An 18,615-nucleotide genomic window follows, 5' to 3' on the forward strand; every position below is an offset into this window, starting at 1 on the left:
ATATGTCTAGATGATCCACTATCAATCACCCATGCTTTACTTGATACTTCATTTGATAGTGACGAATACAATACAGGATTCTCACGATCATAGTTATCTTCTTCCCTAGTTATGTTTGTACAGTTCACTTGTTGTTTAGAATTCCCCGGGCAATTAGATCTGTAGTTTCCAAACTTTTCGCATCTGGAACATTTTATTTTGGATAGATCTTTTTTAGGTTTGTCATTCTTTTGATTACCCTTTTTCTTCTTGAAGTGCTTCTTTTTGCCTTTGTAGGAATTTGTATTAAGAACATGAAGTTCTGCATCTTCCATTTTCAATTTTCCTCCTTTCTTTAGTTTTCTGGATTCTTCCTAAAGACAATCTCCCTTAAGTCTATTGAAGTTAGGAAGATTATCTTTGGCACTTACTTCTTGTGTGAATGTTTTCCATGAATCTGGTAATCCATCTATAGCCATCAGTGTTAGTTCCATGTCATTAATGATGGTTCCTATACTTGCAAGTTCATCTCTTAGGCTGGCAACCCTTAGGAAGTAAGAATTCATCGATTCTCCCTTCTTTATTTGAATGTGATTTAGTTGTCTTTTTAGTGCGAGAACTTTGGTTGCATTGTTAACCTCATGCATTTAGTAATGCATTCATCATAGCAAATGTTGTTTGATGTTTCATTAGCGTGGGTACTATATCATTTTTCACTTCATCTAATATGATATGAATGGCTCTCCAATTTCCTTTACTCCAGATAGTTTTATGAGGTTCAACAGTAGGTTGTCTGGATGCTGAATCAACAAATTGTTTTACATCATTTTTTTCAAGAATCATCATGATTCTGAATTTCCAAACATCAAAATGTTCTTTTCCATCAAACCTGTCCTTGGGTCTGGTTGTGTATGCCATTGAAGCTAGGAGAGTGATGCTAGATATATATCAGGTCTAATTATTTTATTTGCAGAGCCTAGGTTTGACTACCAGAGCTCTGATACCATGTAAAGTTTCTGCAAATTCTGTAATTAAATCAAACTTGGATAATACCTTCTTTACTGTTGTAGATGATCTTCTTTATCTTTTGAATGTAGGAGGTGTTATCAAAATATTAAATGCTCTTCTGAAATTTGTTTTATCTCTGTAATAAATTTGACTAGGCAGAATTGCTTAAAGGAGCAGACTTATATTTCTTGTGTGTCCTTTGTTGATGCGAGTTTTGTATCTCTTACATAACATATTAGTAATTGAATATCCAATACAGAGTATCAAACATACAATTCCTCTCTTGAAAAGTTATTGCTCATGGGATATGAGAATAACTCCAATGTTCCTTACACTTGTGGATACTCACTCAGTTTTATTGATGTGATTTGTTGGTAATCACGTAGGCGGCCTTACGCAAATTGTTGAGGATGACTTGGACTTTGGTGGGAAGATGGAGATAGTGTTTTGGTGTGAATGCTAGATGTTGTTGATGGAAAATGATGGTGGTGGAGGGTGAATGGTTCTTAGGACTGGTGTTTTTCTAACTCTCTTCTCCTAAATTCTAAGTCCTAAACTTCTTGCTATCCTACTCCTATGGATGGAAGACTAACAAATGGACTGGGATCGAACCTAATGAAAGTTAACCAGCGGCCTCACTTCCATAGGTGCAATGATTCAAAGGAAAAATAAACTAGTTTGCAACACAAGGCTTCCCAACAAGTTGCTAGGATGCTAGTGGTCTAGTATTGATCCCTATCAAACACCTACTAATGCTACCATACAACTATCCATCTACTTTACTCCTACTTAGCAACTTGAAATGAAATTTACTTCAACAACTTGAAAAGAAATCTACTCTAACTTTTTGGAAGTAGAAACCATGCAATAATACCAAAAGCCCTTAATCACCATGCAAGTCACAACAATGAGAAACAAATAGCGAATTTTGGTATTATCTTATGCAACAATTTTTTTCGACCATTACAAATGAGAGCAAATGGCCTTTTATAGATGCCAAAATTACAATCGATGGTAGAGATCAAAATCAAAATCGACGATCCAGATTGAATCCTAGGAACTCTAATTAGGGTTGCCACCCCATCGGCCAATGAAAAGATGCCACCTTGTCGATGGACCAATGAGAAAAAAGGAAAAGTGGCAACCAATGAGAAGGCACCAAAATGGTAGCCAATCAGAATTAGAGGCTTGTCCTATCCTAGAAGAAAGGGAAATTGCCACTTGAGCTTACATCAAATGATCTTCTAATATAAATCTCCCTTTTTCTTTCATTCTTTTAGCTAAGGCAATGAACCTAGCTAACCTCTCATTGACTTCCTCCATGGGAGGACAAGGTGTATACTTCATCTTGAGCTCAGTCGATTCCATCATGTTGCTTGCTGCCTATAGTGTCTTCTCATGATCCTTCTCATATTATTTTGCAAATTCGATAAAGGCATTGAGGGAGGAAAGGGTGTTCAAATGTTTTTTCTTGATAGCAACCTTTCCTAACTCATCCAATCTTGATCCAAGTCTTGCTTCATTGATGTCCTCTTCTCTAATATCTTCAAAATCAAGTGCTGCTTCGATGTCATTCATCATGGTTGTAATGGAAGTATCAATGCCTGGGCTGTGATGTGCAATCGGATTCTGTATATTTTCTTTGCCAAAGGGGATTGTCCATCCTTTAGTCTGGCCCTTACCTGTATCATGTTTACTGTACTGACATTGGTATCGGTTATTCGCTTCATTTTCGAGAAGAAAGGTGTTTTGGGCATCATATCCTCTTTGTCTTTCTTAGTGTTTGTCCCCTGAGGATTCTTGCTTGTACTAACATCCTCCATCTCGTCGCCCTATTATGGGATGGTAAAGTGGTGGACAATTAGACTAGCAGAACCAAGGGAGGCAATCCTTAGACTAGAACAAAATAAAAAAGTTAGCTTAAGGAACCCTTTCAACTCTAAATGATTAAAAGTCACCTCTACCAATAGCCAGATCTGTTATTCGCCTCATTTTTAAGAAGAAAGTTGTTTTGGGCATCATATCCTCTTTGTCTTTCTTAGTGTTTGTTCCCTTAGGATTCTTGCTTGCACTACTATCCTCCATCTCGTCGCCCGATTATGGGATGGTAAAGTGGTGGATAATGAATGCAAGAAGAACCAAGGGAGACAATATCTAGACAAGAACAAAAGAAGGAAATCAGCTTAAGGACCCCTTTCAACTCTAAATGATTTGAAATTACTTTTACCAATAGTTGGATCTTCTTTCTGGAATTTAGGATCAGATTTCAAAAATTTCAAACCCCTTCCAAATCTTGAGGCCCTAGCTCTAGGAGAAAATCGCAGCCCCTCTTGAAAATCATAATTTTATCTTCCACAAATTTCGGCTCCCACAAAATCCGACTCTTTCAAAATTTCGCTCACATAAAATTCGGCTCCCATAAAATTCGCCTTCCACAAAATTCGGCAAGCAAGAAGAGTGCAAATCTGCTCTTGCAAAAAAAATCATCCGAGGAAAATACCAATCTGCCCTTGCAAAAATTGTCCAAGGAAGAAGAAAATCTGCTCTTGCAAAAATCGTCCAAGGAAGAAGAAATCTGCCCTTAGCCAAAAATCGCCTAAGCACCAAAGAGGAGGAGTGAGGAATGAGGAGAAAAGGGGAAAGATACTCTCCTTAGCTGGCCGACTGGGACCCTGGGAGCAAGAAAAATATTAATTAGCACACAAAACTGGCCCCCAATTAAATGCTTAGCACAAAATTAACTTTGCCATGATGAAATATATTTTTCTAAATTGCCAATTAGACCAAAATTGCAAAAAGAAATTAAATAATGCCTTGGAGATGCTAAATATTTCCATTTAATGATGATTTAGCAATTAATATGTCATTAAAATCGGATTTTGGCTAGCCAAAAGCCATTTTTCAATATTAAATTACCAATTTCATTAAAGGCTTAAAATTTTTTAGGGCAATTTTAATCCATTAAAGCCATTTTTTTTGTAGTTCAATTCAAATTGATTTTACCAAGCAATTTAAATTTTTAACACAAATAAAATTATTTCTCTAAAGTCTAAAATTGATTTTGCAATTTGCTTTCATCATAACAAAAATTAATTTTCTCACCAAAAAACTTCCAAGATTTTTCAAAAAAGTTCAAATCTAACAAAATTTCATTTTTTGAAAATGATCTAAATTTACACAATTATATCCAAATTTTCAAAAGAAATCGTTTAAGTACAAATTTTACAATTTTATCCTGCCAAATGTTGTTTTTGAGAATTTTGTCCAGCCTAAGAATGAAATTGGTTGTTTTGGAAAATCAAGCTGGAATTGGGTGAAAATAAGCTAAACCTCTCCCTTCTGGCCTAAAGGTGTCCAGGACGTAAAATTTCCTAAAAATCAAAATTGTTGGACAATCCAAAAATTTGCCAAGGCGATTAAAAAAAAGAGGGGTCCCCAAAATTTTTGGGGCGATGGTGTGAGAACCTCACAACATCCTTTAACTACATTTCCATCCTATATAAGTATTAAATGCATGTCTCTCTAACAAACATGTCCCTATCTAGGTCGGCCATGATTAGTTTATCCAAAATCGGCGCTCAAGGGAAAAGACATTAGTTAGTGTTTATCCTAACTAATTTAAAGACAAGTTATACTTCTCTAAATAACCCAAGGGAGATGTCGATCCTTACTAAGACAAGGCAATTTATATATTTGGCCTATCACAAGGAAGGCATAGATTACTTACTCTGATCCGTACGATATGTACTGTCAGATCAGCATGATTAATAAGTTACAGAATTAACAAGAAATGCAATGTAAACATCTGTGGAGGTGACATTGTTTTGAAGAGGGAGAATTTAACATCATTAGAGTTCGAGGCTGGCTGAAGAGTTACCGTGTGCAAAAGGGTTGGCTTCAGCTATAGTAGTTGAGTTCAAGAATTCAAAGTACAAACCCATCCAAAGACTATAGATGAGGTTCATCACAGAAAGTTGAGTATTTCTCAAAAAGGGTAAGAAGTTTTCTTCCAAATACTAAATGGATGTGTGACTTAAGCCTCAGCTAGAACTTCCAGAACTCATTTCTGCAAAATCCTTATGGTAAGATTTCAAAGAAAATCCTCAGCAAATTCCTGTCACGGTGTACAAGCAATGAATGGTGATTTCTTACAGCAAGAAAGGGAAATGGGGTGTACATTTCATACCCAGAAACTTTTAGCAAACAAAAGCCTACATTACCAAAACTGGTTCGACACAGAGATGTGTAAATGCAAGTGAAAACGGCAGCCAGCAATTAGAGAAAAGACATAAGTTACAACAGAATGATAAGAGTTCGTACTTGCGTTTCAATGGGAGCAATTATTTGCAGGAACACGACATCACATATGAAATAGAGGAAAATTCATAGCCTGCATTATTATTGAAAAATCCATCCAGAAAAAAGCTTGACAACCTGTGATGCATCTGTGTGTATTTAACAGAAAGATTAAGAAAATTATCCAGATTCTACAAAGAGATGTCATGATTACCTGCATATATGGGATCAACTGTGCACAAATGGCACTTCATCTGTATAATACCCAAGAATTTAGGAAAAAAATGAGAAAAATGCTCAAGGATGAAGGTCAAAATTGGCATTGAGATAATAGCTGCAATATACCTTTGAAAAGAATAGCAGAGAAGCTCCAGATTTCAGCAAAATATCTTCAATGGTGGCATCAAACGCCAGAATCCCAAAAAACAGCAAAGAGAGGCAGAATTGTCCACAAATGGCGGCTTGGAGATGAAATTTTCTCAAACCCTAAGGCATTTCCCATCATTTCTCACCATTAGTCTCGAATAAAATAATGAACAAGCATTTAGGTTTGAGAGAATACATGTATATGTCTTGAAGCTGGAGTTTAATTTTTTTGGAATATGATGTTTTTATTTTTCATAAAGGTATTGTGGGTCTTTTTCTTGGTGTGTTGGACACATATAATTTCCTAGTGCCTTTATCATATTTGCATATCTTTAATGTAAAGTAAGGTTATTTAATGGTATCTTTATAAACCATTTTTTACATCTTATTACTTAAATGCAAATATTTATGACTTTTTATCTTGTTTCCATAACAGTTGGCTTGATATAAGTGACCTTCAAGACAAAAAATGCATGTGTCATAAGATGTAAAGTTAAAAACCGATTTGTCATCATGTGTTGACCAAAAGTTGAGTCAGTTTGGGAACAGTTGGAGCGAATATCGGAGTCTGCAGATCGAATTTGACTTGTCAGAGGTAGTTATAGGATCTTTATTGTCAGTTGGAGCGTATTGTGGGCAGTTTTTGATGAGTCACAGGGGCATTTATGGCTTAGTGGAGCTTGTAAGGTGTTTAGACTTCATTTTTGGAGGTTCTAGACCCTTTCGGATAGCCTTTTTTTTCTGTAGCCGACCCAGGTTGTTGTGGGTGTACTTAGTGAGTTTTGAACTCATTATGATGGGGTTTGGATTATTGGAGAGATGACTTAGTGATTTTGGTTATCCTTTGTTCTTTTTGTCTTTTTCTGTAACTCAGCTTTGAAGTGAATGCATTGAAGGCCTATTATTTGCAGAATATCAATCTTGTCCTACTTATTATTGCAATTTAGCATGCTTCAGTGATTGTTAAGATGGAAATTTGGAGTGTTGTCAGACCTTCTTGTTCAAACCTCTGTCTCATGTCTTTGCATCTTTCTGTAAGTGATAATTTATATTTTCCTTTCAGCTTTTTGTCATTTGCAATGAGTTAATGAACTATTTATGTGCAAGAGGTTCATAATAAGTTGTGATTCTGGAAATTATCTGCACTTGGATCAGTGTCATTCTGCAGGTGTTCATTTCTTTTAAGTTGGTCCACTGTAGGTTTGCTCATGCAATAAGTTTTAGTTCATCCCTTTTTTTTCCAATTATCAGTTGTTTTCTTTCAAGTTTTTCTTTCCCTTTTCTTGGAAGTTTCGATAGTTTAGAGTGTAAACCAACTAGGAGCCGGCCTTATTCGGAGATTCAATCCATTTTACAAGCAACCCACAACTTACGAGTGTTTTAATATTTCCTTGAAACATTAAGTTTAGTCAAACTTGACAAGGGTGCAATTTTAAGTGATAACAACTTTATAATATAACTAAATAATAAAACATCATTAAAGGCCATCAAATTATTAATATCTCAGTAATACTCATTATTTTGACAAGCCATCTGAACCAAGGAGTCGACTATTGCGTCCTCTGCCCATTTGACTGTTTTACTAAAGGGCCCATCTCTATCAACATCAGGCTTACTATTAATAGTAAGTATATGAAATTGAGCCCAAATGAAGTCCAGTATGAGCCAAACGAAGATCAAACTGGAACATATAGGATTCTAGAGATGACAAGAACCTTTATTAACCAAGCCTTTGCTTCGAAAGATCCACAATAATTAGCCTATAAGGGATACAATAATAGGTGAATCCCTCAAATTCTGATGCTCATGAAAATGGGAACAGTACAGCGCTCTAAAGAACCGTTTCATTTGTTTCATAATTAATATTTAAATAAATAGTCAAACTGGATGGCCTTTAATAATAATTTTAAATAAAATATTTTTTATTTCCTTTTTGGGCCGACATGGTTGGTCTTTGTTGGATCACCTATATAAGGTGAGGCTTTTGTTTGGTTGGGGCATGCTGGTTTGTAATTGTTTTAGCTCTCAAGCACGCAGGCAACCTAGGATGCGAATCTTAGGCGGGTAAGGAGGTACGATGATGCCCTTGCCTCTGCACAGAAGATCAAGCCCTCACAATTGCTGGTAATTTATGCAGTTCCTCTCATTCTTTGTAGACAATCATCATTGGACAAAGGCAACTCACCTGGAGGTTAGGCTCAGGCCATCTAATCGGCATACTTAGGAGACTGAACCAAATATTGGGGGTGATTTGTCTTTGCCTTTGTCCTCAATAGGCAAAGACAATATCAGGCTAGCACCTAGGAGCAGGAGACATTAGCATTGCGCGGGGCTGCAAGATAGTTTGAAGCTGATCGCAAAGGAGCAAACTTAGAGAAACTTCACCTAGCAAAGTGCTTCTGTAGATTGCATTTGAGAATACAAATCGGACATCCCAATTTCTAGATATTGCCTGTAGTATTCATTTTGTGAGAAACAATATGGTATTTCTGATTCAGTAACAGCAAGCTTATTTTCTTTGTAAAAGACTGACATCTCTGTGATCATTATTAAAATTTCTTTTCCGCAATGGATCTATGCTTTTCTGCTCAAATTATAGCTATCTTAATATTCTATTTAATGGAGACAGTTTTCTGACCTTTGATGATCAATAAGTTGTTTAGCATCTTCATCTTCACTGATAATGTTAATCAGACTATTAGCTAGATTTCTCAGACTTGACATTATAAGCTGGTTGAAGCTTGATTTATTATCTCATTTCTTTAGTGAAATGTAATGACATCTTTGCAAGGAATTTATTTCTTCAAATTGTTTTCTGGATTTGAAGTAGTTTTTGCTTGGTTTTTCCAGGGTTTGCTGGTTTATGGGATACAAGGCCTTGAGCTTTACAGGAAAAATCTAGACCCAGATATCTGCAAAGAGGTGTGTTCTTCAGTGACATTGGTGATGTTAGTGTTGGATCTAGATCACTGTAGTGTATATTATGCTTTACTTAAAAAGGTAAACTGTAATGAATAGTCACATTTATTATTATTTGTAACATAGCCACCAACATCGCCATATCTCTGAAAAGAAGCACATTTTTCCCATGCTGATAGAGATGGAAGAGAAATCAGAATTGTGTGTTAAAATTTGACCTTAATCCATCCTTACAATGTTAGTGCAACTCTTTCTCAACCCTCTGGTAATTCATAGTTTTGCAGCATGACCAATCTCTACAACATTATTGTTTGTACCCTATAGAATTGTAGTCTCAAGTATATTTAGAATCTAAAGTGGTAGTTCAGTAATATCTACGATTTCACCTCCATAGAAGCATGCTCTAGAAGTACAGATAAGATAGGATAAATTTGTTAATGTCCAATTAGAGACCGCAAAGAGGGTCTAAGGGACTGCAACAGTACACTATAAAATCAGCCAGCAACAGGAACACCAAACGGTGCCTGGTAAAAGAGCAGAACAAAGCAAATCTAAAACTGAAGAGCGGAGGCAAAAATCAGCAACGTGCAAATCTCTGCCCACTGATATGAAGATTTCCAGGACTGAAGGGTAGGATCTGGTGTGACGAGAGGCCCTGGGCCGTCTCTATGAGCAAATACGAATGTGGGCCCGCTGCCTATTATAGCTACTGCGAGGCTGCACGAACCTGGAGTGACTAGGAGTAGGCGTTGAGGGGCTGAGTGCTCACTTGTTACCCCGAGCCAGAGAGACAGAAGCATTTCTGTAATTTTACAGTCAACCAAATATTCCCTATCAGCCTTCTGAAGTCCATTAAACTGGTTTACGTCCAGTTTTTTCTTGGCAACTTGAACATTAGAATCTGTGACTTTTAGCTGGTTAGGAAACAGGGATGGTAGAGGCAGAGTATTCTTTTGCTCGTGTGATATGTGGAACTAAACTATAAAGGCAGAAAGCATACTGAAAATAAACACATGCTTGCACATTAGCTGGCCATGAGAATGCACAACGCTTGTCAGAAAAAAATTAAATATCCACCAACTAAGCAAGCCACTACAGAGCTCCTTGCCAGTACGAGAAGTGGACTCCATTTCATCGAACAATGGGCACCCCAAATACCGCGAAGACCTGTTTGCCTCACTAAAAAAGGACATTTCTACATTTAGTGCCTTAGGTGAAATTCTGCTGATAGGTGACTTTAATGCTAGGACAGAAAATAATCAGACTCTCAAACTTGAAAGAGGGTACAAAGAAAACAATGATCCGATATGGTTAGAGGAAGAGGGGGCCCAACATTGGGAGAGGTCATCGCAGGATGACAAAGGCAAGGTCAATCATTTTGGGGCAGAATTACTTGGTGTCTACTGGCTTCACAACATGGTCCATTTGCAATGGGGTGAGGAAATGACCCGACTCAAGAAACATCACTTGCAAAACCTACAATGGACAAAGTGCAATGGGTTACATCATTTACTTTCAAAACCACACCTTAAAGATATTGGAGTTTGAAATAGGGGAATGCCCAATCGATCTTAATTCGGACCATGGGCCGATTTCACGCAAGCTGACCACTCACATAAAAGATCAACAAAATGTTCGACAGATCTACAAGGAAAGAAAAGGTCCTTTGGCTGGTAGGATCTTAATGACACAAGAAAATCAGGAAATTTTCAGAAACTCTCTTAGTAGGATATCTAACAATCAGCAAAAGAACTCAAACGCTGCCAAACAACATCATGTGGACAAGGCTCTCAAGGAATTTAAAAGATCTAAACCCAAAAGAGGCACTAAGAATATATTCTTGGCTAAGCCGTGGTTTGATGATGAATGCAAGAAAGCAAAAAGCAATATGAGAGGACAAAAGGATAATAAAAAAAACAAGGACTATATCAAGTTGCTAAGAGAGAAGAAGGAACAATATGTGAACTTAAGAAGACTTGAGCTGATTAATCTCGGGGAAAACAACCCCAAAAAGTTTTGGAATGAACTTGGACATAAAAAGAAGCAGGCAGAGAATAATATAATTGGAACACAACGGCTGGAATATGCGAAAGTGCTTTATGAATGCGAGCAAGATGAACATGGTACCCCAATAACTATGCACACAAAATATCTATTCACCATTGATGATATCACCCAAGGCATAAAGAGGTTAGTGGCAGGTAAAGCGATGGATATTGATGGGCTTCAAGCTGAATATCTAAAATAGGGTGTTGATTTGCTTGCACCTCATATCAACCGTATTTTTAACAGCACCAATGAGAAGGGGTTCCCCGAAAAATGGATGACTAGTGTGGTGGTTCCAATCTACAAAAGTGGAGACACGAACAACCCCTCTTAACTATCGGACCATCATGATCAACTCCCTTCTCGGCAAGCTATTTGGAAGCATGGTAGAATGAAAAATCAGTAAATGGGTTGAAATAGAGGAAAAAAGAGCAAAGGGACAAGCGGGCTTAAGACCGAAACACTCCACTATTGATCACGGGGCGACTCTTAGATACTTAGTTGAAAAAATATGGGACACTCCAGGAGATGAGACTTTTCGCTGTTTTGTGGACTTCAAAAAAGCCTTTGACACAATACCTCCTCACAAAATTTGGAAAAGAATAGAAGAGCTGGGAATCCCTATGGTGCTAAGGACAGTAGTACACAGACTATATGAACTGGTTAAGGCCATAATAGAACTATGGATGGGTTATTAGAATGCTTTAGCAGCAACACAGGGATCAAACAAGGGTGCCTGCTATCTCCAACCTTGTTTGCGCCTTACATTGACAAGTTGAAAGCATGGTTAGATAGTGCCAGTGGTGAGGGGGTTCAATTGGCTAGTTATGTGATAAAACTATTGTTATATGCAGATGATCTCATCATTATTGCCAAGACAACCAATGGTTTGAGAGAGCACTTGAAGGCATTGGAAAGCTTCTTCCAAAAGGTGGGTATGGAAGTTAATACCAACAAAACCAAAGTTATGATCTTCTCGTTGAAAAGAAACAAGAGACCCCTAGACACTTTTCTCTTTAAGGGTAACCCTCTAGAGATTGTGAGTGAATACAAGTACTTGGGAATAAACTTTTAGAACAAACTCAACTGGGAAATGTGCAAATCTAAGAGGGGGTGGAAGGCACTGCATTCTTTAAAGAATAAGTGCAGGAATGCAGAACTCTAGGATTGGAAGACAAAGAAAATGTTATTTGAGTTGCTTGTCACACCTGTGATTTTGTATGGATGCGAAATTTGGGGCAGCAGCTTATCGGATCAGAAATGGAGACAGGTAGAAAGAATACAGAAACACCTTATCATCAACAACCTCAAAATTAAAACCTCATTGCCTTATGAGATCTTATTAGTTGAAGTGGGTGCCTTTACCTTGGAAGTTGTTGCAATGGTCCGGCTGATATGCTACGTAAAGAAAACCCAGGGCATGGGAAATCATCATTGGCCTAAGCTAGTCATTGAAGAAAAGCTAGAAAGGAGAAAAAACACATGGATGAAGCAAAACAACAAATGAATGCAAAAGTAGGATGTCAACAGCCATAGCTGCCCAGATAACACTGAAGAAATTAGGAAATTTGTTTGTGAAAGATTTCATAACATCATGTGGACAAGGCACATGGGGAGGAAAAAATCTCACTATATTAAGGAATTTAACCCCAACACATGCCACGAGGAAAAAGTGTATTTAGGCACGACAATTAAGTGGAAGGCCAAAATGCTTATGCCTAGCTTAGAACTAGTTCTTACCAGTTGAGATGCGAGACGGGTAGATGGAAAGTGCCAAAAGAGTAATGGGAAGATAGGACCTGCCTATTCTGTGACACGAGTTCAATTGAAACAAAACACCACTTTGTCATGGAGTGCCTGATGTACAACGACATCAGATCCGGGTATTCAGAGATGTTAGAAAACAACAAAATAGGCCACCTCTTAGAAGAAATGCAGTTGGAGAAGACTGCAAACTTGATCATCAAAATACACCAAAGAAGAGACGAATTAGTTAAAGGATTACAGATGGATTAGGCTAGTTGTTAGCAGGCGGGTCCCATAGGCTGCTTTGGCTCCATAGACGTTATTAAAATCCTTCGTTCATTCATTCAATAACTATTTCTTCTTTGAAATTCCTGAACACCAATTGTGCATGAACACACTGCTACTTAATCTCATTTGACAAGATTGCAAAGGAGTTATGGAGACAGAAGTACTAGAATGGTTTGTTGCCTTATGCACATATCATCAAGAGAGTTTTGGCTGTCTACAATCAGGACGAGTTTCACTACATCAACCTATTTGTCATTTTGTTTATGTGAGATAGAGCTAGGGAGGGACGTTCATGCCAAGGGAAGCAGATTTTGATATTACCAACATTTTTCAATTTGAAATTAGCAGTAATGCATTTTTCTTGCCATGACCTTCCTTTCCATAGCACAGAGGGCTTCAAAATTATTTCTATAAGAGTCCATAGAGGTAATCCAGCCGTCCATTTTAAATTCATAATTTTTTATTCAAATTATATTTCTTTGTGCTGCTCTAACCAGCATCAACCTAGTGCAACAAGGTCTTTGATTTCTTTGTGAAGATTAAAGGAGCTTTCTAGCTTTGGTAAAGTATCTGTCATTTTGTTGCCTTTTTTGAAATTGTAACACTCTGGAATTCCAGTGAGCAATGAAATAACAATATGAACTTAATTGAATTTTTGTTCTTAATGAATTATCAACATGCTAGTTCTTGGCTGTTTGATTATAAATATACAAATTACAGTATACAGTTGATATTGCAATGAAGTGCAAAGTGCTAAGCTTCAAAGCTTAACAACTCTTTTTTCTATTCCTCTTAAATGTTTTCCAGTGATCACAAACTGTTTGTATAGAACTTAAAGCTTTGGGAGTGATCTCAGTCAACCTTAAGGTGGTAAAACTTCATGTCTCATAACATGTGTAGTTGGCCAAAAGTGTCAAACGATCTTCAAAGATGATTGTGGTAGTGATGGATCAATACATCTTGATGTGGTTCATACTTATAACTGTGTTTGTTCCTCATTGCACACTTCAAAAACGTGCCATGATCCTTGAACAATAAAAACCTGTTTTTTTTTCTACTATGCTCAGTAATAGATTAGAAATTGATAAATGCTTATGTACTGATTAGAATCTCTTCAAAATTAAACATGACATTGATTGCTCAACGTAGAATGCTCATTCCCAACTACAAGGTAAGATGTGTGAGTGCAGTAGAATATGTGATGATTGAATAATGAATATTCATTGGATGATGCAAGGTTTCTCTTACACCTTTTGGAGCTCTTGCATCGCGTAGGGACATTGAACATGACATTGATCGCTCAATGTAGAATGCTGTTCCCAACAACAAGGTAAAATGTGTGAGTGCAGTAGAATATGTGATGATTGACTAATGAATATTCATTGGGTGATGCAAGGTTTCTCTTACACCTTTGAAAGCTCTTGCATCACTTGGGGTTATTGAAAGTGAGACCCTTACTCTCTAGTGGCTATAGGGAAACTGAGATGGTCTACCTCAACTTGAGGAATCTAAGACGAAATTTTTAGGCCTTCCTTTCCATTTCATGAATAATCAAACTATCTATTTTTGGTGTTTCTTCCAATCCCACTGTCGGAAATTTCCTTAATCTCCTCATTTTGTTGTTGTAGTATCTAATACTTTATTGTACTTCTGTGCCACTGTCTCCTGACTCTACTCCATGGGACTATGATAGATCTGAAATTTTGATATTGGTGATTTGCCTAAACCTTTTGGTAACCCTTGGCATATACATTTCTTGAATCAAATTTCTTCACAATTATGCAAAGTACAAATTTCTTCGTATTTAACTTGTTATATATGTGCCAACTAGAAATCTTACCTCCTTGAGATATACCATCATTTCATTTGCCAACCTCAAACTATAATCTTTCTCATTATATCTATCACTCATCATTTTCAAATGACTCCTTTGCATGTCCTTTCTTCACGTGCTCTACAAACTCCTTTCTTCATGCACTTCTCTCATCAGTATTGATGTCAATCAACTTTGATACATTTCTTGGACTACTACTTGTACTCCTATTCAATGAAATTTTATATGCAAACTTTGCCACTTCTAAAACCATATACCAATTTATTGCCTTTTCTCCAACCAAACTTCTCAACAAGTTGCCCAAATTTTAGTATGTGGTCTCTATTGGACCATGAGTCAGTGTGTTATATGTTGAGCTGAATTTCAAGTCTATCTATATTTTCTTCCTCAAAGCCTTCCAAAAGTAACTAACCAATATAGCATCTCTATTTGAAACTATGCTCATTGGCAATCTGTGCAACCTCACAACTTCTTTTAAAATTAAATCAGCTACAAGAAATTCATCTATATTTTTCTTATGTGGAATGAAATACACCATCTTAGAAAGTCTGTCAGCTACGGCAAATATTGACTATGCCCTCTACATGTTCTTGACAATCCTAATAGTTACTACAAATATTACTCTTCTATTTCTTGCCAAATGAATTTCTCTCAGCTAGATGGCATCAATACCCTTCCACTTATTCTGAGCAGATGTTACTCTATTTGGATCATTAACATCCTCTACTTAAAATATTCTTCCATAACTGGGATCCAATCTGTCAATTCCTTAGGGTTTAAACTACTAGAATAATTACAAACACTGATTATAGTTTTCTTACCAATGCATGTGTTCTTTCCAACTTGTCTTCCTCTTTGGTTTTACTTTGCTTGGCAAGTCTAGCTTTTTTTCTTCATCACACCCTTTAGTTCTAGGGTTAGGGTTACATGACTATTTAAACAAGCATCTGTTCAGATCTTTATTTTCTTAATCATTTTAAATATGTCTTCCATCTATCCAACAATTCACAATGCCTTGTTCTCTTTGTGGAGGCATCTTGTATTTAATGTAAATTGCCTCAAAGTTGGTGGTCTGCCCACAGTCAGTTGTGTAATCTGCCTCATATCAGTGCTTTGTAAGCAGAATCATAACCTTCCAAGGACTCAAAACCATGCTCCGATACCACTTATTATAGTCGTGGATGAAGGACCCAATGAAAGATTAGTCATTAATGTAGTAAAATGAAAGGACAACAATTATACATTAAAATTCCAATGGCAGTGAAATAATAACATGAACTTTTGTTGATTCTGAGTCTTGAATGAATTATAATCTGCCACAATGGGCTTACAACATTCTAGGTCCCAGCTGTTCAATTACAAATATGCAAATTACAGTAAAGATGATAGTACATTGAAGTGCAAAGTGGTGACTTCAAAACTAGTTAACTTTTCTTACTATTCTTCTGAACTGTCTCCCAACAATCATGGATAATGTTTATATAGAAACTTCTAGCCTTAGGAGTGATCTCAAGTGGCCTCAAGATGAGACACAACTTGATGCCTTATAAAACATTTAGTTAGCTAAAACACTTTAAAGGATCTCCAAAGATGAATGTGGTAATGATGGATCTCTGAATCTTGATTCAGTTCACATTATATGGTTTTCATGGTCCAGTATACATGTAAGTGTTTCCTTTGTCATTGCATGCTTTGGAAAAATGCTGTACCATAACAATAAAATCATTTGCTGCTCTATTATCGTTGATCATGGATCAAAGATTGGTATATGCATGTGCAGTTATCAGAATCTCTGGAAGATATAGTATGATGTTGATGGATTAATGCAGAATGTGTGTTCCCACATGTGAGATAGAATGTGCAAGTGTGGTGATTTGTGGTACCTGATTGATGAATTGACTACAAAGAGAACTTGCAAACAAACAAGCACGTGAGAAAATGTTTTTGGGTGATGCAAGACTGCTTTTACAGCCTAGGATGCTCTTGCATCATTGTTGACCATGCTTGACATCCAGGAATCTTTGTCAAGGAGATGCTAATATTTTCATAACATTTTTGACTAACAAGTAATACAGATTCTGTCTTTTTGCCACAATCCTTCCATGCTAAACTCCAAAATTGTCTGCCATCTTATCGAATGGGATGCCTGAAACCAACACAAACTAACACATGATTTGCCCAATCTCATCTCAACACCACTACCAGCTTTGTGGGGCTTGGATTCCCAGTAAGGCCTTGCCAATATTCAGTTTGATCTAATAATTTCGGGATAAATTTGGTAGAGGGGAAGGGGAGGGGGCATTGAACATTACTCTAGGGTCTAAATCTTTGTCAGCAACTCCATATTTGTGGGGTACATTTCAATTTTTTTAACATGCATGAATTAGATTTTTGAAGGCTTCTTGTTATTTAAAGTGAAGTCAAGTAAGCATATCTCTGAGGTAGAACATGATCATGTAGTGTTGACTTTTGCATTTGTGAGCATGCTAATCATTGTGTTGCAAAAAGTGAATTATATACCTTGGCAAATACGAAAGGATACCTTTTTAAACTTTTATTTTCTATGAATGCAGGCATTTTTATATTCTTTGGAACAACAGATTCCTCTTGTTGGTTTTAGCGAAGATCGAACCGTTACATTGTTTGACCACCCATTAATTGATGCTCTTCATGCTGTATACTTTGAGCCAAAGGTATTTTTTAGCATCTAATTTATAAAAATTAAGAAGTGGACCAGCCAGAAATATGATAATATTGTTCATTTAATTGAAATTTCTTTCGTTGAACATTCCATTAAACCAAGTATTTCTACGGTATTTCCCTTTCCAATAAGGTCAGCCAGAAAAAGGCCATGAGCCTGTTAATGTACATGAAGCAAAAGATCCCAACTAATAAAAAGGTTAGGAATATGCATTGTTGATTTCCACACTATTAATATTTCATAAAGAGAAACATTTCTATAGACTTTTTGTGATAAAGTCATTCAAGACTGGGCCTCTACTGTTAATACAGGTGGAGGTCAAAAGTAACAATTTAAGGGTAGGCTGAGAATCTGTATTGTTGGCTTCCATGAAGAAACCAACATGATTACTCTATAAAGACAATAGTTTTATCTTTTTCTTCAATAATGTCACCCAAAAAAAGTGCCATGAGCTCCTTTAATTTACACTAAGATCAAATGGACCCTTAAGAAAATGATAATCTGCATTCTTTTGACTTCCATAAAGAAAGCATCATGGATCAAAATACGAAGTCTCTATTGAAAGATAAACTGCATGCAATGAACTGTAGTCCCAACAGATTGCTTGAGGATGTGATAGAGATACAAATATTTGAAATTTGAAGGATGTTTTAGGTAAAGTCTGTAAATCCAGTCATATATAGCATAATTTAAAAAAGTTTAGGCGTTAGTCAAAATGTGTTTGTCAATCTTCCTGCCATACTCCCTACTGAAAGCCATGATCATAAACTGATGTCCAAAACATATACACTTTTGAACCTGCTGATATCAAGTTTCCATATCACCTAAATTATCTCTCAAGATGTGGACTGCATCACTACACCTTTGTTATTTTCCACATTGGGATCCATTTCATCTAGCCTCAACTTCTCAAGAAGTGACAGAAGGTTCTCATCCTTCTTGTGCAAACTTTTCCAAGCCACTCAAGGTCAATTTGATACTTCCACAAATAGCATCAAGTTTGCCACCTTGAATAACCATTTTTAATAGCTTCTGCCTGATGGAATTTCCATATTTTATCTAAGGGCTTCATTACTGCAAATTTGAGTCAAGTCATATCAATTGGCCTATCCTTTTCTTCACTAGTGACTGTCACATCATCTCGATGTTGGTTCTCCGAGAGAGGAGAGTACTCGGTACTGTCACTGTAACCACCCGATTCCAAATCAAAGCTCACTTCTACCGCGGCCCCTCGTCCACTTATATTATCTCCTTGGCTTCTAGCCTCAATTATGCTTCCTTGACGGTGCTGCATTTTGTCTCTTATTTGGAGGCTCTTGATGTTCTTTACTTTTCTCAACCTCCAAATTTCTCTTCTTGCTCTTAAATGCTCTTAGTTGCTGGCTACTGCCTTCACCTTTCTGTCCGACTGACTCAATTGAACCTTCTTCCT

At 36.8% G+C, this 18,615-nt stretch overlaps 1 protein-coding gene across 6 annotated transcripts in view; it reads left to right on the plus strand.

The window, feature by feature from the left end:
* Positions 1 to 18,615, plus strand: part of LOC149552381 (endoribonuclease YBEY, chloroplastic-like) — a 108,611-nt gene that overhangs the window by 46,932 nt on the left and 43,064 nt on the right. For 4 of the 6 annotated variants that reach the window (XR_016352918.1, XM_089787921.1, XM_089787924.1 and 1 more), the window contains exons 8-9: positions 8,500 to 8,571; positions 17,056 to 17,175. Coding sequence is in view for 5 of the 6 variants with exons in the window: in XM_089787921.1 (XP_089644047.1) it covers positions 8,500 to 8,571; positions 17,056 to 17,175 (192 nt within the window). In the remaining variant the exon portion in view is untranslated. The remainder of the gene's footprint in view (positions 1 to 8,499; positions 8,572 to 17,055; positions 17,176 to 18,615) is intronic. The other 2 variants (XM_089787922.1, XM_089787923.1) reach the window with 1 other exon arrangement.

This window comes from Cupressus sempervirens, chromosome 6 (genome assembly GCF_028749045.1).
Source record: "Cupressus sempervirens isolate cs-2001-9-10 chromosome 6, ASM2874904v1, whole genome shotgun sequence".
NCBI lineage: Eukaryota > Viridiplantae > Streptophyta > Pinopsida > Cupressales > Cupressaceae > Cupressus > Cupressus sempervirens.